The sequence below is a fragment of the Panthera leo genome, chromosome D4 (genome assembly GCF_018350215.1).
Source record: "Panthera leo isolate Ple1 chromosome D4, P.leo_Ple1_pat1.1, whole genome shotgun sequence".
Classification (NCBI taxonomy): Eukaryota; Metazoa; Chordata; class Mammalia; order Carnivora; family Felidae; genus Panthera; species Panthera leo.
The window spans coordinates 88,755,807-88,778,689 of NC_056691.1; the positions used below are offsets into that span (position 1 = coordinate 88,755,807).

At 56.1% G+C, this 22,883-nt stretch overlaps 1 protein-coding gene across 2 annotated transcripts; it reads left to right on the plus strand.

Annotated features, from left to right (window-relative positions):
• The first annotated feature begins 582 nt into the window (after positions 1–582).
• Positions 583–22,348, plus strand: AIF1L (allograft inflammatory factor 1 like). 2 transcript variants are annotated; one of them, XM_042913524.1, is made up of 6 exons: positions 583–747; positions 910–971; positions 11,517–11,583; positions 14,036–14,077; positions 17,189–17,351; positions 19,461–22,348. In XM_042913524.1, exons 1-6 carry the CDS (start codon positions 717–719, stop codon positions 19,546–19,548), a joined length of 453 nt encoding a protein of 150 aa, XP_042769458.1. In that variant the 5' UTR covers positions 583–716; the 3' UTR covers positions 19,549–22,348. The 2 variants fall into 2 exon arrangements, with proteins under 2 accessions (XP_042769458.1, XP_042769459.1); XM_042913525.1 differs by lacking the exons at positions 583–747; positions 910–971 and adding an exon at positions 9,335–9,361.
• The last annotated feature ends 535 nt before the right edge of the window (positions 22,349–22,883 follow it).

Consider the following 22,883-nt stretch of genomic DNA (forward strand, 5'->3'; position numbering starts at 1 on the left):
CTCTCTCAAGCGAAAACATTTTAAAGAAATAGATCTTAGTAACAAAACAGGAAAGCATCCCGATTTGACTTCAGGTGTCACTGATGTCCTAGTGACACTGTGTCATTACAAACAGAAAAGCAAACACACAAAACGGCCTGAAAGCTTTGGAAGTTTTCTTCCGAGGGTTAAAAATAAAGATCTGGCCTGCCTTCCACCAGCGCGTGCTGCGCAAAGGGCCGCGGCGACTTAACAGCTTCGGCGGGTGGACGCAGGCTCTCTGCCCGCCGGGACGGTATCGGATCCTGGAGGCCACCCCAACAGCAAGTGCGTACTGAGATGGTCCCCAAGTTTCTTTAAGGGGAAACCGCGGCCCGGCGCTGGGAAGGGACTGGTCGAGGTCCCGGGAGGAGCAGGCAGGGAGGCGCTCACGGGCGGCCCCGCGCTGTGCATTTTCCGCGTCTTCCAGCAGAGGGGCGGGCGGCGGGCGCGGCGCCCCGCATAATAGCCGCTTTGATGCCGGCGGCCGGGCGGCGGGGCGGGAGGACCCGGGGGGGGGGGGGGGGTGAGGAGGGTGGAGGGCGGGAGGGGTGTGTCCGGCCGCCCGCGCCATCCCTCCGCCCCTCGGTGCGGCCGCCACACGCCGCCGGAGCTCGGACCGGGCGCCAGTTCCCTCGTCGTCGTGCCTCGCCGCGGCCGCCCAGCCCGGAGCCGGCGGGAGGAGCCCCGCGCTCGCCATGTCGGTCGCGCTCGGCAACAGGTTCCAAGGTAGGCGCCGCGGTCCCCGCGCCCCTGCCCCGCCCCCCCCCCCCCCCCCCCCGGCGCGGAGTCCCCCGCCCGCCACCTGCGCGCGCGGAGCGCGCGGCGTGGTCCGCCGCGCGGGGCCCGGGGAGACCCACGCTTCCCGGGCCGCTTCTTTGTCTCCGGCAGGAGGGAAGGCGTTCGGCTTGCTCAAAGCCCGGCAGGAGAGGAGGCTGGCCGAGATCAACCGGGTAAGCGCGCGCCGCCAGGGCGGCCGGCGAGTTTCCCCCGAGTATCCCAGAGCCCCCCGGGGCCCGCCCCCGTCCGCGAGGCTGTGCCTGGGGCCGCCTCAACCCCCTCTCTCCTTCCTCTGGGCTTCCAATTCCTTCCCTCGGCCCCTGCCCCTGTGCCTCCCGCCTCCAGGTAGGTTCCCCCCCCTCCCTCCCCCTCCTCCTCCCGCGGCTCGGGTTGCAAGTCGTTACTCTTAGACTGGGGAGGTAGGGCCCGCCCAGGAGCTCCGGTGCCCCCGGGCCGGGGCTCCCCGGAAGCCCGCCTGGGACCAGCTGCAAGGATGTGGCGCAGGAGGGACCCCCCCCTTCCCCCCCCCCCCATGTGTCCCAGCTCAGAGAGGCGAGGTGGCACAGCAAGTCCAGAGTCCACATGGGGCCGCTGTGAGAACCCGGGGGTCCAGGCTGCAGGCCAGTGCTCCACCCCCGCCCCCACCCCACACCTCTTTCTCACTCCAACTTTTTAGGGAAGCTTCTCCCAGAGGCTTGATGCTTTTCTCATTGGCCCTGGTGGATTTCTATAAAGAAATCCTTCCTACTGTGGCTGGGCGCCCAATGGGCGCTCCGTAAACGTTTGCGGAACGAGCATGTAAATCGTAGAAGATAAGGAAAAGTGTCAGGGCCTGCCTGGATTGGCCAAAGCTCAAGGGCAGCACAGTCCTAGCTTTGGGGTTCTGTGAGACCTGGGCTCAGGCCTGGCCTCCATCGCGGACCAGCTCTGTGGTGATCAGCAAAGGCTCTCGGGGCGGAGTGGGGGTCACGATGAGGACTGGCTGAGGCAAGGCGTGGAGTGTGCGTGGTTCCGCACCTGCCAGGAGGGAAGATGTCGTGGACGGTGCCAGAGTTGTTTCCCCGAGGCGGTCTCCCAGATTCACTCCTAACGGGCTCACCGAAACAAGACTAGCTATTCCCCCTGCTGGCTCCCTCAGCGGCTGGGCACCCACGGTCCAAGCCCAGCTCAGAGTCCCGGCATGGGAAGCGGGTGAGTGTCTTCGGGGTCCAGGCTGTGTGGAGGTGGGTCTAGGGGCTGCCTCTTGGGGGTAGTATTTCCTCTCGCTGGGGCTTGATTCCCTCCTTGATTCTTTTTGGAGGGCCTGGAACTAGGCAGCCTATCTGATTTCATTCCACTGGCTGTAGGAATCCCATGCGGGGCTCTGGGGACCCAGGGTCCCTCCAAGTAAACTCTGGGCTCCTCTTTGCCATCATTGCCCTGCCCCCGGGTGCCATCTTGAGCACAGCTAAAAGGGAGACTGGACATCTGGCTGGGGCTCTCAGGGGTCCAAGCTGCTGGGCCACCTTCCAGTTTACTCCACAGCCAGCCCGCCCTTGGTCTTGGCTGCTCTTGCCCTCTGGACAGGAGCCTGGAACCCTGACCTCATACAGCCCCCTGGGCCACTCGGCCGGGCGGGTTCCAGGCTGGCTGAATCCACCCACAGCCAGCAGAACCCTGAGCCAGAGACAACTGGAGATGGGGGAGAAGTGATTACAGTCAGACAAACCAGAGGAGCTGAGAATGTGTGGGACTTTCCATGCCAGTCCCCAGGGTGGGGGGAGGGGTAAGCTACCGGGTTGTTTGGGGAGGTAGACTGGCTTGGCTCAGGGCTCAGGTCACACAGAAGCAGAACTAGCTTCCTTTACCTGCCCACATGCTATCCTGAGCCACGTCATGTGAACCCAGGCTGCTGTTGGGCCGCTGGATGAAACCATAGGAAGGGGACTCCAGGATCAAACCAGAAGTTTGAGCTGCTTCCCACCCCAGGAGGTCGAGGCAGCCTGACCCCACAGTATGGAGTCACGAGTGGGGGTGAAGGGGTGGGCAGAGTGCTCGCTGGCTCTCTGACCTTGGGCCATCCGCGTGAGGTAGTGGTAGTTCATTGTCGTGATTTTTCAGGGAGGTAATCTATGGAAAGCACACGGGAGAGCCGGCTGCTGTCATGATTATTATCATCGGTTTGTTTGGCGCGTTAAGACGCGGGGAGGGGAAACCCAGGGGCAGGGTCTGTGACATGCCGCAGCCCCTGCTGGCTGCGCAGCTTGGGACAGACCCTTTCATCTGGGGAACCTTAGTCTTCCCTGCCTGAAACTCAGGGAGCAGTGATCGCTGCTCTGTTCCGAGTCCCTAGGACAGTCAGTGGAGATGAGCAGACAGACAGAAGCTCTTTGCAGACTCTGAGGGAGTCACTCTGTTTGAGGGTCTGAGTCCGCTCCACCCACGACCATGACCGCAGCAGAAGTTCCCTGGGGTGGGCGGATTCTAGAGGGAACCTTGGCAGTTCAGATTGCTTTGCTTTGGGGTATAGCTTCACTGCCCCATTGGAGCAGAGCTTCTGGGGGGCTGGCCCGAGCAGTTTCCCAGTGGCCCTGAGGAAGCAGGGACGCATGGAGGATGGGGCTTCGTAACTCCCTTGCTGCATGTGCTTAAGTACCCCTGGGGCCGCTGCCTGGGGCAGAGCCCAGCCTGGCTGGCAGTTCTGGGGGCTTCTCTGGGCCAACATCCCAGTTCCCTCTGGGGCCTTCCCCCCACCCCGGGCTGGGCCAGCTTCCAAGGGGTACCAGGGCAGCTCAGTCTTAGCGATTGCTGTTATAAGGGTCAGAAGTAAAAAACTGAGGGAGACTCGGGGGTACCTGGAGGTCCTGCGGGGCTGTGTGGAAGTGCACTTTTTTTCCCCCCTGTTCTGCTTTAGTTTTCTTGATCATTTTCCGAGCACTTGGCATGTGCCAGGCAGTGTTCCGGGAGCACTTCAGGCAACGTCTCGCTGCACACTCACTCTGATGCCATGAGCGTCTCTTCCCATTTTACAGAAAACAAGACTGGGGGGCCGGGGGAGTGGGTGGGATGAGTCAACCGCCCGGTTTTAAACAGCGTAGACTGAAGATAGCCCGTTCGTCTCTGCCACGCGTGTGCGTGAGTGCGCGTGCTTGTGGGCGCATTCTCTGCACTACTGAGGCGGGCGGGACCTGCCAGCACCTCCCACTCCCCCACCCCCCACCCCCACACATAGCTGACATTCCCTGTGCCTTGGAGGCATGGCAGGTGACCCCGGGCCAGCCGGGCCTGGCCTTATCTGGCAACGGGACAGGGTCTCTCCAGTTTCCCCACAGGGACAGAGAGAAGCGATGGGGCTGGATGGGTGCCCCTCAGAGTGCCCTTATCCTTCCGACTGAGCAGGAGGAGTGCAGAGGGCAGCGAGGGCTGCATCGTGAACTGGCCAGAGGCCAGGATCTTTAGCTGATGACTTGGGTTGTGCCTTCGCTCCGTGCACAGTGCTGCACATACATCGTCTCAGTGACTCCTCCCGGCAGAGCGTTTGTTTACCCAGATGTGCAGCAAGGATCTATAAACATCCCCGGGGGGCAGGGATTACTCAGGTTTTAGAGATGAGGACACGGAGGCTCAGCCAGGTGAAGTCACCTGCCCGAGGTCACCCGGCCAGCAAGTGGCAGAGCCGGGGCTCTGACTCTAGACGGCACCCGTGGCCAGCCCGGGACGCTGTCCACCAGGTGGCCGTGGCCTAGCTGTGACACAGGCCGCTCCTGCTTAAGCGATAGGGATCTCTGGCTACTGTCCCGCCTTCCCCAGCCCTCCTGGGTCGAGTGAAGGGCACTTGGCATTCCCTATAGCATTTAGGGGCCTGATGGTTATTTCCAACCCCGGGTACCGTCTATACTGGGAAGAACTGGACACAGCAGGCTGGGTGTCTGTGCCCAGGGGTTATGTATCCCCAGCGACAGGGGACCTCTGAGACCTGACCAATGCCACCCTGTCCCTGCCCAGGCGAATGTGCCCAGCTGGCATCGCTGGGCACCGGTCCCTCTTGCTCCTCCTTAATATATTATAAGGGAGATGGTGATAAGCGGCCACATGAGCCGCGGAGGATTCAGTGTCCCCACAGGTACAGCCGGTCTCGACCTTGGTGTGGCCGTGTCACAGGAAGCCGGGGATAGAATTTCGGTAGGGTCTGCTTCATTTGTGAAGTCGGTGGGGTGTTTTTCTTCAGCTGCCCCGTCTGCTGGCCAGGATGCAGCATCCGGGTGAGGCCCCAAAGCTGCTGAGGGGAACGTGAGCCTGCTGTCCTCGCGGGTGCACGTTACAGCCTCCTGCCACGCACCGGGCCGGCCTGGCCCTTTAAGAGCCCGTGGGTTGCGTCAGAAGCATCTCGGCCCGGCCCAGTATGGTGCTGCCTGTCCTTGGGGGTTTCAACCACCAGCTCCTTGGATGGCCTCCCAGATGGTGATATCTGCCCGCCCCAAAATTCTGCTGCGGCTGATACATAAAGACAAGCCTGGAGGGCCAGGAGCAAGTATCCGGGAGCAGGTGCTGGAGGTACCAGCCCAGAAAGAGAGTTAAGTAGGGGGTGGGGGCGGGGCAGACAGGTGGCAGGGATCTGGAAGCCCGGACGTGGCGGGGGCTGCCAACCTCTGCTGGTTTTGGATATTCTCCCTTCCGGGCATGAGTATGCAGATGGGAATCCCAGGGATGGGTGGTAGGTTCTGATGGGCATCAGAGGTTGTAGACGACCCCGAGGCAGCAGTGAGCAGGTGGGGCTGTGGGCGCCGTCCCCTGGGGCCGAGATGGGAGCACTGTGTCCCGTGTGGATGGCCCATCCCTGCCGGGTCAGCCGGTGTCCAGGGACAAATAGGGATGGCCAGAGGGTCAAGGCTTACCAGGAGGACTCCGTGGCACAATGTGGGACAGAGAGCTGTGGGTAGGTCTCTGCTTTTCCCCTTTTCACACCTAATCTCTTGGTGTGGCTTGAGTTTGGGCGACCCAAACACATCACTGTTAACACTTACATGTAGGAGTCCGGGCTCTTCCTATGCACTCAGCTCTTTTCTTTTTTTTTTTAATGGTTTTTTTTTTTTTTAATTTTTATTTTATTTTTGAGACAGAGAGAGAGCATGATTTTTATTTTATTTTTGAGACAGAGAGAGAGAGAGAGCATGAGCAGGGGAGGGGCAGAGAGAAGGGGAGACACAGAATCCGAAGCAGGCCCCAGGCTCCAAGCTGTCAGCCCAGAGCCCGACGTGGGGCTCGAACTCACGGAGTGTGAGATCATGACCTGAGCTGAAGTCGGACGCTTAACCGACTGAACCACCCAGGCGCCCCAGCTCTCTTAATCCTTATGCCGACCCACTGGGGGGGGGGGGGGCGGGGTTCTATCATTATGATTGCATTTTACAGATGAGGAAACTGAGGCCCAGAGTAGTAAAGCAAGTTGCCCAGGGCCACAGAGCTAAGAAATGCTGCAGCTGGGATTTGAGCCCAGTCAACCTGATCCCACCTCCCTTCCTGTGACTTCTGCCCCGCACACCCCGCACCTAGGAGCGTTTATGTAGGTCCCCCGGCCATTGTGGCTTGAGGCAAGACCCTTTCCGTTCTGGGGCCTCAGTTTCCCCGGCCGTTGAACGAAGAGAACTGGCTGGATGCTCTGAGGAGTCCCTTACAGGTTCTATGCCCCTGTGGTTGTTTTAACAATCCTGCCGCCTTCCTGGGCCTTGCCCGTGGACACTCTGGTTTGAGGCGTGACCGTCTGGCTGGCAGCTTCCTAGTTTTGACCCCACGCTCCTGCCTACTTGTGGTTTCTGACTCTTTGCCGGGGATTGACCAGGCCACCATTTCATTCCAAGCCCCCTGCACCCCTTATGCCTGGAGGTCCTGACGGCACTTTGTGCAGCTGGATAAACTTGTCGTTTGGGACAGTGGGTCAGAGTGGGAGAGGGTGCCGGGGGTGGAGTAATGCATCCACCCACCCTCCTCGTCCCCCTCGAGGGTTATAGGATGGTTCCCTGGCCTCCAGAATAACCTCCTGCAGCTGCCCAAGAGGAAAGGTAGTGCTCCGTTTTGACTTTCTTTGCCCAGAAGCCTGTGGCCAGGACACCCTCTTGTTTGGGGCAAGGAGGGAGCTGGGCTGGTGAAGGGAGGCAGACAGACTTTGCTTGAATTGTTAAAACTTGGTAACCTTGAGCAACCTCCCTGGGCCTCAGTTATCCGATCTATCCGATGGGAATACCCGGAAAAGGGAAAGAGAAGCCAACCACAACCAGCCTAAGTCGGTGGGAAGGGGGGTTGCCTCCTAATCTATTTAATAGCTGATGATGGTCTGGATGATGAGCTGTGGGGGTTAGAAGTAGATTGTACGAATATAAATATTAGAAGATCGCAAGAATAAACAGCTAACATTTATTTAGTAATTACTAGGTGCCAGGCACTGTGTGAGCACTTTACATGTATTTATGCTTTCATACTGCAACCCCTCGGGACAAGCCTACGAGATCTTTTTCTCCTTCCTCCAGATGAAGAAACCACAGCACAGACAAATGAAGTAATTTTCACACAGCTACTAAGTGATTCGATCCCAGGCATTCTGGCTCCAGCTTGCCGTCTGTTTCTCCTTTTGCTTTTGTTCTAAACATCTGCGGTGGCTTCTGTCTCTGTCTCCTCTGTCTGGGGATCCAGAGTCAGGGCAGCACGGGGGTGGCGGGGGGTGGTCCTGGAGTGTGGACACATAGGGTACCTGCCCACCGGACATGGCTGTGCCCCGAGGCTGGACAAGGATACAGAGGGAGGACGCCTAGAGGTGGGGAGGCTGTGGGCTGCGCATGAACAGGAACCAAGAATCCAAAGCTTGGAGCTGGGGTGGGAGCCGGCAGGCCCGCCCCTGGGACTCCCGCTTCTGCTGCCCACCTGCCTCCTCCCTGGCGCCCTGCCGAAGGCATGGTCCTCCCAGCTGCCCCAAGCCCGGGTTCAGCAAAGGCTGCCCGCCCACGCGTGAGCGGGTCAGCTGCCTGTCCCAGCCCTGGCCACTCTGTGGCTCAGGGCACTTGTCATTTTTGGCTCTAAGGAAACGTGTAATTCTAATCCCTGAGCCCCTCCAGTCTTGTATGACACGCATACGCCTTGGCAAAGCTGCTCTGCCAAGTGGAGAAAGTGATTCTGGGCTAAATGCCAGGCCTCTCCATTCATTCAACAGATGTTTCCTAAGCACCTACTATATGCTGGGCACTGCCGTGTGTGAGGCTTCTGTGGGGCATGAGACAGTAAAGACGTCCTCCTGGAACCTCTGGCCAAAGGCTTGCCTCCTCCCGGCGTCTTTCCAACACCCGCTTTCTCGGGTCACTTTGATTCCTCAGCTCAGCGGGGAAAGAGCCCAGACAGCCCCCACTGTGGACTTGAATCCCAGCTCGGGCACTTGCCAGCCGTGCTGCTTTGCACAAGTCATTTGTCCTCGCTGGGTCTCCATTCTCTCAGCCCGCAAAAATTTATTGGGCACCTGTTCTGTGGCAGGGGGAGACGGACAACGGACAGCACCCTTAATAAGCGCTACGTCGTAAATTGTGTTAGGAGGCGGTTCCTCCCGTGGGACAGGAGGGATGTGCCGGAAGAAAGCGGGTTGAGCGTGGAGGCTGAGGACCGCAGTGGACAGGATGGATGGGATTTGCCTCCTGGAGAAGGTGAAAGCTGGGCAAATGGGTGAAGACGGTGAGGGAGAGAGCCATGCAGATGTGGGCGGACGAGCGCTGCAGACAGGGGCACAGCTGGAGCCACAGTTCCCAAGGTGGGAGCGAGCCTGGCATGGGGGAGGCACTCACTCTAGTGGGGGGGGGAGGGGGAGGGGGGGAGAACCAGTTGGACAGCCTGTCACGTGGTCATAAGCACTAAGGAGAAAACTGACTCTATCACCGAGACAATAATCTGGACGCCCAGAGCTGCTGCACCTGCCGGCTCCGGGTCAGGCCCAGTGAACGAGAATCGCTCCTGGGTCCTGGGTTCGTCTGTGCGCGATTTGTCTCCAAGACCAGGGACCGTGTCCGGCCCTTGAGCCCAATTTGCCTGGATCCCTAGAGGGGGTTGGTACATGATACGGACAGGCTCTGGCTGGCGCAGGATTTCTGGTCAACCAGAATGTGGGAGCGGGGAGGGCCCCCAGGTCTCTCTCCAGGGGCTCCCGGATGTTGGGCGTTGCCCGTGCCCTTCTGCCTCCCCACGAGGGTTTTCCAGTTCCTGAAATGGTAAAGCGGAGGGAACACAGGGGCCAGGCAGTGAACCAAACGTCAGCTAAATGGGTTCCATTTAAAAATTCTGACATTATGAACTTCCTACTTTTACGAAATGTCCTTTGCTGAACTCACGGCAACAGTCAGTGGTGATTGTTTAAAGTCTCTACTTGGCAAAATAAAACCTTGGCAGGTCTATGTTAGCACCTCCCCTTATTTTTAACTTCTTTTTGGGAAATGTTTTCTTCTGCGTTATCCCCAAGTCTGGGAACCACGGACCTATTTGTCCCTCTGCTGTGCAGATAATAGGACCTGTGACCCTGGGAGGTGCCTGGTTTGTTCAGGGTCACAGACAAGAGGTAATTGTCCTACTTTTGGGCAGAGAATGGGACGGGGGAAAAGAGCAGTGGGAAAGAGCTAGGAGAGGGAGCCAAGAGGAAGAGAAGTCCTGGACTGAGCCAGCCGGGGGGGCGGGGGGGGAGCCTCCCAGGCTACAAGAGACAGTCATAGCTCCAGCTAAGTGGGGGCAAGACCGTGCGTGGCACCTGGTACCGAGGTCCGATGTGAAGCTGTGGCCAAGCCATACCAGGGGCCCTGGGGTTGCCCTCTGTGAGGCTGCTGGAGGCAGAGACAGACCCTGGGGTCCAACAGACTCAGGTTCCAAACCAAACCTGCAGGGACTGCAGACATGTGATTTAACCTCTCTGGCCCTGCTGTTCCCACCTCAGTGAGATAGCACAGGGCCTGCCCAAAGCAGAAATCCTGCACCAGCCAGAGCCTTTTCAGGGATCTGGATCCAAGCAAATTGAGCTCAAGGGGTAGGACAGCCCCCAGAACCAACAAGGGGAGCAGCACTGGCAGGTGGGTGTCTCCTTCCCTGTCAAAGGGGGCTGAGTTAATTTGGAGGAACTTGAACCCTGGAAGGGATCATATTCTGCCTCGTGCTTAGATATACTTGTTGCCTGAGCCCTGTCATACAAGTACAGACTTTGTCATCAGTTAGTGGGGCATGACAGCGGGAATTTAGAAACAGATTGAGTGATTGATCTAGATAATATTTAACATGATTTTATTTATTTTTTAAGTTTATTTATTCTGAGAAAGAGAGAGAGGGAGGGAGGGAACGAGTGGGGGAGGGACAGAGAGAGAGAGGGACAGAGGATCCAAAGCCGGCTCTCTGCTGACAGCAGGGAGCCTGATGAGGGGCTCGAACTCATAAACCGCAAGATCATGACCTGAGCCAAAGTTGGATGCTTAGCCCACTGAGCCACCCCGGGGTCCCATTTAACATCATTTTAAACACGAGCTTCCTGTAATTTAACGATAAGGACCTTATTTCCTTGGTCTCACCTGCTCTCTTGGTGCCTCGAACAGAGCTGTATACCCTGTGGTCCCTTAAATGAGTGGAGGTCCCATGCCCGTGTTCGGTCTGCTCAGTAATGAGGAAAGCGGTGGCCAGAGACGAGAGGGGATTTGCAGAATCTGGTGCTAGGATGGGAACGTGGCCTCTGCTTTCCCAGAGGACGGGAGTATTTCCCTGAATGCAGGTTCCAGGGCTGCATAAAGATCAGCAACAAGGCAAGTAAGCTACCTGGCCAAACAGGTACTTACTAATTTGTAGTGTTTTGTTTTAAAGCCAGATGAATGCCTGCCATCCGCCCATCTTTGGGTGTTGGGATGAAGGATGCAGGCTGTTCATGAGATGAAATTAACTTGAAGCTCTGGCTGTGTGCGCCTCAGTTTCCTCATCTGTAAAATGGGAGCGATAATGGTAACTAACTTTTGGACCCACTGGGAGATCCCAAGAGATCGTGCAGGTTGGTGTTTCCTTCTGGAGGCTGATGTTAGTGTCCCCCCCCCACCCCCCCCACAGGCCCCTCCCCCCACCTGGTTCTGAAAGGCATCATGTGAGGGGACGGTAGCCCTGTTTTACAGGTGAGAGGGTAAGTGACCTCCCAAGGCTAGAGCAGAGGCTAATCATACAAGAGTTGCTGTTTATTGAGCACTTGCTGTCTTCCCAGAGTCGTACATACACGCTCCTTGGCGGCTCTTAACAAACCGGAGGAGTGGCTATGATAATTCTACCCATTTGTCAGATAAAGCAATCGAGAGGCAGACAGGAATTCATATGCTGGGTCACATCCCTAAGGAGTTAATGCTAGAACCAGGCAGCCTGACTTTGGGGCTCGCGGCTCCGTGGACCTTGGAGCTGGGGTGCCCTGCTGGGGCAGGCCCAGTTCCCCACACTGGTAATTCGGAGGCTGACTGAAGGTATTTAGGGCAGGCCCTCCGGGCTGCACCCCGGGCTGCTGAGCATACTTCCTGCCCACGGCGTGGACTGCAGATCTGTCTCTGAGGGGTTGACAGGAGGCCAGGGCAAACACTGGGGCCTCCTGCCCTGCCTGGCCAAGCCAGGCCACCTGGCGCGGGAGCAGGCACCAGGGCGATGGGCCTACGTGTCAGTGAGCTCTGCCCATTGACCCCGCGCTCAGCACTGTTCTCTCGCCTTTCAAGGAGTTTCTGTGTGACCAGAAGTACAGTGATGAAGAGAACCTGGTGGAAAAGCTTGCGGCCTTCAAAGGTAAGCTGGGGCTGTCTGCCCCACCCTCCCTGACAGAGCTGGGCTGGCCTCTGGCACGTAGGATTCCTTACCCCGCAGAGCCAGGCTGAGCCCCCGTTTCTTCCAGAACGCCCCCTTCCCAGAGGGCCGTGAGGTGGGGGGCTCGGGCGCGGGCACGGGCCCCTCCATCTGTCTCTGTGCCACCCCAGACCCCTCACCCTCGGCCGCGGGCCCAGCCTGGCCCCTCTCCCCCCAGCTGCTCGGCAGGCAGGGCTCAGGCTGGCTCCCGTCCGCTGCTGTCCAGGCCCTGCTTGCTCCCGGGGCCCCAGCACACAATCAGCTCTTTGTAGCAGCTCTTGCCTTTCCCCTCCGCGGGGGAGCGGCTCGGGAGCCCCTGCGCAGAATGGACGTTTGTGTCGCCACAGTGGGGCAGGGGGCAGAGTTTCTGCCCATTGAATCCCAGCAGCACGGGATGAAAAGAAAACAGGGCCTGGGAGCCCGCGTGGGGAGGGGGCGGCATAAAGGTCCCTCTGTTCCGGGCCCTGGCGCTTGGTTCCCGGCCAGCGGCTCGAAAGGAGAGGAGCCGTGCACATAAGGAGCGGGACAGTCCCACCTTTCCTGCCTGGGAGATGCACCGGGTGTGCAGGGAGCCCTGGCCGCTGAAGGACCTCGGCGGATATCCTCGAGGCCGCCTTTCCCCTACACCCCCACCCCCACACCCCCGAAGTCTTGGCAGTGTGGGCATCCTCCCTGCTCCGAGGCCCAGAGCCTGCCAAGTGCTCCTCAGGCTGCCCACAGCTTAGTTGTCCTGAGGCAGGACACCGATGGCGAAGCATTTGTTGAGCGTTGACCTTGGGGGAAGCACCTGGAATGCTGTGTTGGGAGCTCCCCCCAACTCATCCCAATTCGGCCAGGAGGGAGACGGGTGTGAGCTTGAACTTACAGATGAAGAAACTCGGGCTCAGAGAGGTGGGCTTGCTTGCGTGGGGTCACACGGCCCGCCGACGGTTTGTCTCCTTCCAGAGCCCCTGCTCTGAACCATTATGCAACGGGGCTCCTAACATTAACAAAAAGAAAAGCCAGAACAAAGACACACCCTGTCCCGCCACCCGAAAGAGAGCCACGCAAAGGAGGAGCAGTCCATTCCCTTCTGTCTGGGTACCAGGGAGGTGGCTCTGGGAGGAGGGACAGAAGTCTCCTCTCCTTGTCTTCCTTGGGATGGAGGATTGGGTCCATCAGGGCAGAGTGGGACCACAGGAACTTACCTTGGAAGCAAAGGGGCTGTGAAGGTTTTCAAATCATTCACTCATTTGACCTCCAAATGAGCACCTACTATGTGCCAGGGCCCCTGCAGGCCTGGGGCTACAATGGGGAATACACAGAGAGCCCTGCCCAAGGCAGAGGCTAGCGGGGGAGGGTATGGCAAAGAGAAAGGCAATGCAGGGGGCGCAGATGGTGGTAGGTGCTTTGTGGGGGTGGCAGGGACCAGCCCGAAAGGCTGGGGAGCCCTGAGAATAGCTGGGAGGGACATTCAGGCCAGCATGTCCTAGCAGGAGCAGGGTGTGGGGGGGTGGGGGGGGTGGATGGGCCAGAGGCAGCAGGGCCAGTGGGAGTGGAGCAGAGGTGAGGGAGGAAGAGGCAGCCCAAGAGGCTGGAGGGCAGGCGCTCGTGAAGGTCACAGGGACCTTCCAGGAAGACCTTGGGCTTCCCATGCTGGCTGTTCAGTGCAAAATAGACCTTGAGGGCCCTGCAGTTTTGTGGCGGGGGTGACCTGCCCGGGGCCACACGCTGCCCTCGTTAGAAGATACCAGGCTCATTGCCCTGCATATTCTCCCTTACTGTTGGGGGTTCCCGGGACCTCTTGATCAGGCAGGCGTAACTCAAGGTCTATAGGGGGGGGTTAGGGGAGGGTCTGTGTACCCCGGGACCCTGTGTGTGCCACTTTGGGTCAAGGGCAGATCTATGGCGTTTCTCTTGGGAGAGCATCAGATTCTCAGTGGTGCCTACAGCCCCCCAGAAGGTTCAGAACCACAGGGACTCCTTAAATCTGACTGCCCATCAGAATCACCTGAGACACTCTAAAACCATACTAATTCCTGCCCCCTCCCCACCCTTTTCCAAACCCACTGAATCTGTATCTCAGGGCCTGGGAACCTATTCTATTCTAGTCACTGTTGCCAATGTGATTTAGATGCAGCCAGCGCAGGCTGGGGGGTGGGGGGGACCAGGGAGGAAGCAGCTGCCCCCTCAGCAGAGGGTCAGAGTGGCCCCCAGCACCTTTCTCCATGGCGCCTGTGGGAGAGGGGTGTGGGCAAGGCGAGCTCTCTCTCCAGAAACAATGGCTAAGATGACGGGACTCACGTCAAGACCCCCGAGGAGGATGGTGTGGGCTCCCTCAGGGGAGCCCCTGGGACCCTCCAGGGGGGTGACCCTGATTCTGAGCTAATGCCGGGTTTTGCTCTGTGATTTCCAGAGAAGTACATGGAGTTTGACCTGAACAATGAGGGCGAGATTGGTAAGTGAGGCCTCGGGTGTGCTGGGGGAGGGGGGGTGTTCGGTGGGTGAAGGGTGTGGGGTCCAGAGAGCCCCACTGACCCACTTGTGTGCGTGAGGGGCACACACGGAAACTTCCCTGTGGGCCAGGCCAACAAGCTGGTCTTACTTCTACCCTGGACCCACTGCTCCCAGATTCCTCTCCTCTCTGCTTCCCTCCCGCCCACATCCCTGCTCACACCTCAGGCTCCCATGCCAGGTGCTGGGAGGACCCAGGGTAGAGGGTTTCACGCCTGCCCGGGGCTGGAGATGCTTAGGCTGTTGACACCCTGGTCCAGGGGGCTGGCAGTTCCTTTGTCCTTGCCTTTGTATACTGTCCTGTCTTTGACATCGTGCTTCTGTGTGCCCTGCTTCCTGTCTTCCAGCAGACCCTTACTGTATCGTGTGGTCCAGGTGTGGGGGGTGACAAACGCCTGTCCCGTGGCACTCAGGTTCAAGACCGTATCTTGACCATCGCTAGGAATGCTATGACCTGGTCAAGGCCGGCTGAATTATCCCCATTTTACAGATGAGGAAACTGAGGCCCAGCAGGGTAACTGACTTGCTTGGGGCACGGGATGGTTAAGTGGCAGGCCCAGGGTCCAGATCCCAGCCTTTGTTTCTCAAACTGGCTTCCCACCTCTGTTTTGCCCTGAGCTCAGTGTTGCTGCTGTGTCTACCCCTCCTCTGTCTTGTCTCCTTCTCCTTTTAAAATATTAAAAACAAATTTTTTTAATGTTTATTAATTTTGGAAGGGGAGAGAGACAGAGCGTGAGCAGGGGAAGGGCAGAGAGAGAGAGGGAGACCCAGAATCCGAAACAGGCTCCAGGCTCCGAGCTGTCAGCACAGAGCCCGACCCGGGGCTCGAACCCACGAGCTGTGAGATCATGACCTGAGCCGAAGTTGGACGCTCAGCTGTTGCCCCTCCTTTTTATATATTTTTATCTTTTATTTTTCTTTAGAAAAAAAAAAATTGGTGGCGGGGGGAGGGTTGCCTGGGTGGCTCGGTCGGTTAAGTGTCTGACTCTTGGTTTTGGCTCAGGTCATGATCTCACCGTTTGTGAGACTGAGTCCCACATCAGGCTCTGCGGCTGACAGTGCAAAGCCCGCTTGAGACTCTCTCTCTCCTACTCTCTCTCTCTGTCCCTCCCCCGCTCACGCTCTCTCTCAAAATAAACTTAAAAAAATTAGGGTTATCAAATTAATGCATTTTCACGATAAAGAAAATCTAGAAAACGTAGTAACGCACAAAGACAAAAATGTCACCTACAATCCTACCTCCCAGAATATAAACTTTTTGGTTTACATCCTTCCATCCTCTGTTCTAATCACAAATGCTATTTTATACCATTTTAGAATCTGATTTTTTTCGAAAAATAATATAATGTGGGTATTTTGACATATGATTAACTTTTCTTTTGAAATTATAATTAATGGGTGCACAATATTTTGTTGCAGGGAAGGCCTATAATTTATTCAGCCAATGCCTTAGTATTGCCCATGTAGACAATTTCTAATTTTAAGCACTTTTTAAAAAAATGTTTATTTACTTTTGAGAGAGAGAGAGACATAAAGCCCAAGTGAGGGAGGGGCAGAGAGAGAGGGAGGGAGACACAGAGTCCGAAACAGGGTCCAGGCTCCGAGGTGTCAGCACAGAGCCCTACCCAGGGGTCAAACCCACGAACCAGGGGATCGTGACCTGGGCTGAAATAAGATGCTTTTTTTTCTTTAATGTCTTATTTATTTTTGAGAGAGAGAGCGTGTGAGCAGGGGAGGGGCAGAGCGAGAGGGAGACACAGAATCTGAAGCAGGCTCCAGGCTCCAAGCTGTCAGCACAGAGCCCGATGTGGGACTCGAACGTACGAACCGTGAGATCATGACCTGAGCCAAAGTGGGACACTTCACCGACTGAGCTACCCAGGCGCCCCAAATTTTGACTATTTTTAATCATCCTGTGAAGAGCATCTTTGCGCATGAATCTTTGTCCACGTCGCCGATCATTTCTTTAGAGTAAATCTCAGGAATTAGACATTCTGGGTCAAAGGCTTTTGAAGCATCTTGCCAAATTGCCTTCCAGAAAGATCTTGCCAATTCAGAGTCTGGCCAGCAGCATGGGGGAGACCTTTCACTTTTCCCCGCAGAGTGCTGCCCAGTTTTCTTTGAAATGCCCTGGACATCCTGGCACCTAGGGGTCTGGCATCTGTCCTGCCCACCCTGCTCTCGGGTGAGCTGGCGAACCACTCCCCTGGCCCTCAAATTGGCCCCCTGCCCCACTTCTGTGCCACCAGCCTTTGCCAACCCATTGTTCACAAAACAATATGAAGGAAATTGCCTAAGACCTTGGGAGCCGGAAGGTCAGGGGCAGCAATTCTGCAGAGAGTAGTGACTTTTTGGTGCCTCCCTTGTTTTTCTTGAATTTTATTCTTTTGTTGGTTTTCCTGCTCTGCAGGATATTTTTGGCATCCTCTCCCTGCCAGCGAGGCGGAACCCTAGGACCTCTGGGTGGGAGTGGCAGGTAGAGAGAAGCTGCCACCGGGCTCCTGGCAGAGTGACTTTCCATGCCTGGGGTCAAGTCAACTCCCTGACCCCACCTTGCGGGGCAGTGACTTCCTGGGTAGCGGGAGCGGCGGGCGACAGCTCACCCTCACCTCGGGGGTCCGCGGACGTGACAGAATAAAGAATCTGTTACCGAACACCTGCTTTGTGCCGGATACTTCTCGCACGTCGTCCTTCCAAATGATCCCATCAACCCATTTTGCCACTTACGGGAGCAGAGTTTCAGAGAGGTTGAGTAGTTTGCCCCAGGTCCCACAGCCAGGAAGAGCAGAGGTGGATTCCAACCCAAGTCTGTTGGATTCTAGATGCCCATGTCCCTAACCGCTAGTCTATACTGTTTCCAAAGAGAGCAGGGAGGGCATGATGGGCTCATTCACCCCAGAAGAGAAAGGCATGTCCCCAGGGAGGGGCTGTCCTGCTGGGCTCCTTCGAGTGGGTGCGGGGTGGGGCCGGCAGGGGGGTGGGGGGAGCTGTGCCAGCTTCCTCGCTTGGCCCATAGCCTGTCTCCACTTAACGGATCTGCTTTTTCCTCCGGCAGACCTGATGTCTTTAAAGAGGATGATGGAGAAGCTCGGGGTCCCCAAGACCCACCTGGAGATGAAAAAGATGATCTCAGAGGTGACAGGTGGCGTCAGCGACACCATCTCCTACCGTGACTTCGTGAACATGATGTTGGGGAAGCGGTCGGCTGTGCTCAAGCTGTGAGTACCGCCCGCCTCTCCTGGGGCCCCTGAAGTCAAAGTCACTGTTGCGCGGAGAGAATTCCTTGGGTGGTGTACTGGACCAGGTTCTCAATTTCTCTGAACCCGATTTCCTTATGTGTCAAATGGTCACATTAACGTGTACCTTGCAGGCAGAGTTCGCCTGTAGCAGAACTTCCTGTAGAGTCAGACTCAGTAAGCAGCAACCGTGGTGGTGACGGCAGTGATAAATCTACTGGGAAACCTTCTGAGCCTCAGTTTCCTCGTTTGTAAAATGATTCTACTACATTCCCTGGGGAGTCTCTTGCATTGAACGTACAAATGAAAATATACCAAGCTCATTTGTCATGAAGGGGGAGGTTGAGGCCCAGGGAGGCTGAAGGACTCCTCATGAGCCCACGGGTCAGGCCGCAGAGCTTTAAGTGTGGGGTGGGCTGGGGCAAGAGGTATGGCGGGACAACCATCAAGGTTAGACCGCGGTGCACCTGCGAGGCCAGATGGCAGCCAGCAGGAGGCCTGATGTTTTTGGAAAACACCTAAGATTTAGGGCATTTACTGCATGTCGGGTGCTGGTCTACCCCGTGACTCCGTAGATTTATCATGTATTAATTTAGCAAATATTTACCGAGCACCAGCTATGTACTAAGGATTATTCTAGGCGCTGGGGACACATGAATTGCTGGGCTCGTGGAGCTTCATTCTAATGACAAGAGGCAGACAAACACAAAATCAAAACCCCGAAAAAGCTGAAATGCCAGATTGCAATGGCGTAGTACAGAGAAAAATAAAGTGGACGAGAAGAACAGAGATGGACGGCATGGTGGACAGGGAAGATCTCACTGAGAAGACAGCTTTTGACCGGAGCCCCGAAGGAGGGAGATGTGAAGAGATGAGCCATGTGAAGATCTGAGGAAAAGCATTCCTGGCAGAGGAAACAGCAAGTGCAAGGGTCCTGAGGCAGAACTGTGCTTGTGGGCCTAAAGGAAAAGCATGGAGGCTAGTGTGTCCGGCCATCAGTGAGCACAGTGAGTGAAGATGAGTTTGCAGAGACGGGCAGACACGGGACCTTGTAGGTCACGGTCCCACGTAGCACTTGGCACTAACGTGGAGGGATGCCATTGGATGACTTTAAGCTAGGGGCTGACTTTTTTAAAAAAATATTTATTTATTTATTGAGAGAGAAAGAGCATGAGTGGGGGAGGGGCAGAGAGAGAGAGGGAGAGAGAATCCCAAGCAGGCTCCACACTCAGCACCCAGCCGGATGCAGGTTTCGATCCTGCGACCTCAAGATCACGACCGGAGCTAATGTCAAGAGCCACCCGGGCACCTTGGGGCTGACTTTTAAAAGCCTCTGTCTGCGGTAGGGGTGAGAGTGGCCGCAGGGAGACTGTGCAGGCACGACATGAGGCCACTCAGCCTGGGGAGGGTACAGAGGAGGTAGGCAGAAACCGTTGGAATCGGGAATGATTTGGGAGACAGAACTGGAAGGTTTGCTTCCATGCCCAGATATGGGGTATGTATAGGCTAACAAGGAGTCAGATGATTCTGATCTGTCTGGGGTCTGAGTCACCGAGTGACGTTGCTGTTTGCTTTAGGGGCAGCGCAGGTGGGGAAGGCAGGAATTGAGAGTTGAGTTTTTAGGGGCGCCTGGGTGGCTCAGTCGGCTGAGCGGCCGACTTTGGCTCAGGTCACGATCTCGTGCTTTGTGAGTTCGAGCTCAGCGTCGAACCGTGAGATCATGACCTGAGCCAAAGTCGGCCGCTTAACCGACTGAGCCACTCAGGTGCCCCTCCTAGATGTTACCCCCGAAGGCTTGGGAGGTTCTTGAACACCTGAAGGGATTTTGAGCAGAGCCACGGCTCTGCCTCCTTCCGGGAGCGTGTTTAGGGGAAGACGCATGGCTTAGAATACAGAGTTCTCTGCACGTTGGTTTTCTCTTCTGCGAAAAAGGGGCTAGCCACCCCTTCCACACAGAGAAGATCCCATGGAGAATGGGTGCAAGGGCATTCTGTTGGGGACCCTACAGACCCGAGGGCGGGGATGATCTTTCCCCTGATGAGGGAAGGAATCCTAATCCTGTTTGGTTTTTTTCTCCATCTTCCAAACCAGAGTCATGATGTTTGAAGGAAAAGCCAACGAGAGCAGCCCCAAGCCAGTTGGTCCCCCTCCAGAGAGAGACATTGCCAGCCTGCCCTGAGGACCCCCGTCTGGACCTGCCCCCATTCCTCCCCACTAATTTTGCTGCCCCTCTTGACTCATTGTGATTTGTCTTCTTTGTTTTGTTTGGTCTTGGTGCGTTTGTTTATTTTTTTAATCAGCAGAACTGGTGATCACTTTGTAAAGCACAAATTATCTGCCTTCAAGGGGCTCTGGGTCGGGGAGTTCTGAGCCTTGGTACCCTCCCTCTGTTCTTCCCTCCTCCCCCCTTCCCTGTGCAGCAGGGCTGACATCAAACCAAAAACTGGAGGGGGCAGGGCCAGGACAGGGAGCCTGGAAGGCTGTGGTCCTCATGTTTGGAGCCGGCACAGTCTGTCCTTCCAGGGTCTTGGAGCTAAGTCCAGGCTTGCTGGCCTGGCCCTGGTGAGGACCACAGCCCACTCTCGGAAGGCCCTGGAGTAGGTTTGCTCGGACAGCTCTGTGGTTCGTGCTCTTAGGTTGTCTAGGGCGTGGCCACTCAGTGTCCCATTTCCCCAGCTGATTCCGCCTCAGTCCACACTTCTCATCCTCAGGGAGGTGACAGAAGGAGAGAGGGAGAGAGCGGCTTGGCAATCTGAGCCCTTCCAGAAGGTTCCAGAAGGAATCCTCAGGCCTTGCCTGCAGCCACACCTTTATGGGCAGCTCAGAGGGAAAGTGCAGCCCCCTTGCCCTTTGCTGGGGCAGCAAAGGGGGTAGAAGGGAGGCGAGGGGCCTTGGGAGGCGTGTCAGTTCAGTCTGGTGGCACCTTTCGGGGAGGATGCTGAGGGCAGCAGGATAGGAAAAGGAGGAATAGAGTACTTATGGCAAAAAGTCAGCCCCACTAAATAAGCCAAGAGCTGAGAAACAGAAGGTTGCCTTTCTGATCCCAATCTGCTTGAAACTTGACTGTGCCCCCCCTATTTGACTTACCACCTTACATCATTCATTCATTCATTCATTCATTCCCCCATGTAGTCATTCAACAGATATTTATTGACCACGTATTATAAGCTTTAAGCCTCCCCACTTTGTCCCGACATGTGCCTGTCCTCTCACCCCTTTCTCCATCCCAAAACTTTGAGCTTGGGGACTGGATTGGGGTCCCTTGTGATGGACTCCCAGTGTTTTAGGACCCTGATCTGCTCTGTAGGTTAGCTGGACCGGACCTCTCGTTTCACAGGCGAGAAAACTGTGGTGTTCACAGGGATTAAGTGCCTTGCCAAGGAAGGGGTTAATCGGGAGACGGAAGTTTGGACTGGAACCCAGGTGTTCAGATGCCATGCCCATGCCTCGCCTCTGCCCTGGGCTGTCTCAGTCAGTGATGCCAACAAGAGAAGGTGCAGGGAGGGGAAATCTCCTAGGTCAACGATTGAGGAAGGCCCTGGGCCAGGACTCACCCTTCCCAGTGCCTCCAGGTCAGCAACAGGGTTTGGGTAAGGGCCAGGGTGCTCTCCAATTCTGCCTTCCCTAGAGCTTCTCTGCCAAGCCATTTCTCAGAACTCATACAGGAAGGTGTCAACCCTCAGCCCCATCTTGGCTGAGCAGGGACCCCAGCCCTGACCCCATCTGTTCCGGAGTCCCTTATACCGCCCACTCAGGACTTAGATGCGCTCATCCATCGAACATATTTATTAAACACCTGCTATGGGCCAAGAGCCAAGGACCCAGAAGTGAACTGGACAGACTCCTAGAATTTAGAGTCCTGTGGGGAAGTCAGACCCAGGCAACGACGAGTGAGGTGAATGTTAAGAAAGAGGGGACTATGGGGTGATTGCACCGCAATCCTGGGCCCGAGACTGAGCCATGAGTCTTGGAGAAGTCTTCACCAATCCTTAAGTGGAAACGTCTGGGTGCTGTTGGAGGGGGGAGCCAGTGTGGGCTCCCTGCAGCTCCTTAGTGACCCATAATCGAGGGCCCAGGGAGCTGCCCTTAGAGCAGCTTGGGGGAGTGGAGCAGGTGGGGGATGGGGAAATGCCCGGTTGGGTTAATCTACTAGTCTCAACCAGTTCAGGAGCAAGATTATTTGGCCATGACTGGCTGATCCTCAGCCTAAGGAGCTGCTTCAAATGCACAAGCCTAGTTGAAGTTTAAACCCCAGCAAAACAGTTCTCCCTGCAAATGTAAAATCTTACTCCATCACCTCCTCTGCCTTTCCCACCCCCCCACCCCCCACTCTGGAGATCATTAGATGAACAGCTGCCTGTCCCCACCCCTTCCCACTGTCCTCTCTTTGGGACAGGCTGAGACCTTTGAGCAAGGTAACACCTTCCTTAACTACCCATTATAGTCAGTGTAACTGTTCCTAACTAAAGAGAGGAGAGCAGAAGCAATCAGGCTTACTTGAGGAGGTCCCACAGTTTATAAGACTGTAGAAAGCCTCCTTTAAGGGAGGGGAGCAAGGAGGTGTGTCCCCAGCTTCTGGAAAGGGCAGGAAAGAAAGTTCTCTCGTTGGATGGGGAGCATCCTGGGAAACACCACCAGTTCCTCCACCATTTCCTAGAGGGAGAGGGGCTCAAAAGTGGTCCCGGAAAAGGGGGTGTGCGCATGTATTTCAGATCGTGGCTATTGGCTCTAGGACTTCTTCAGCTGTCTTTTTTCTGAAAGACCAAATCTAACTAATGCAACCAGCAACTTGGGGACTGCCAAGTGTGGCTTTGTCCCAGTGACTCAAAAGGAAGGAGTTTGCTAGGCAAGTTCAGGTGGATGAAGTGTGTGTGTGTGTGTGTGTGTGTGTGTGTGTGTGTGTGTGTACGTGTACGCATATAAGTGTGTGTGGTGCTGGCTATCATCTCCACGGACTAGAAATAAAACAGACAAACTTATCAGTGTCTTGATTTGTGTATTTTGGGGACAGTTCCTGGGCTCAACAAATTCAGGAGACAGCGAATATAGTGACAGTTGGAAAGAATGTGTCCTGTGTGCCGGGCTCTGTTAAATGCTGAGCTTCATTTACTCCTCACAACAGCTCCACGAGACAGGTTCTGTTATGTTATCCTTGCTTTAAAAAAGCAGCCTTGAAGCAGATCAGCAATTTTGCTGAAACCAAACAGTAAAGTAGAAGAAAATGATCCCCATCCGCGGCGTTAACCCCTAGGCTCCAGATTTAAGAATTTCTGTCCCAGAGCGTTTATAATTCCAAAACAAACACCTCTACGTAGGACTGTAATAGTCATCAATCGACACATCCGGACAAGCTGAATTCTAATCCTGCCTTCACCCCTTTCTGAGGGGCACTGGGGAATTTTCTAAACTTCTCATCAATTATATGGCAACAATAAACCCCTCGGTGACTAGGATGTCTTGGACGTTAAATAACACACGTTAAGTGTTTTTGCGCAGTTTCCACGCTCTTGCTCG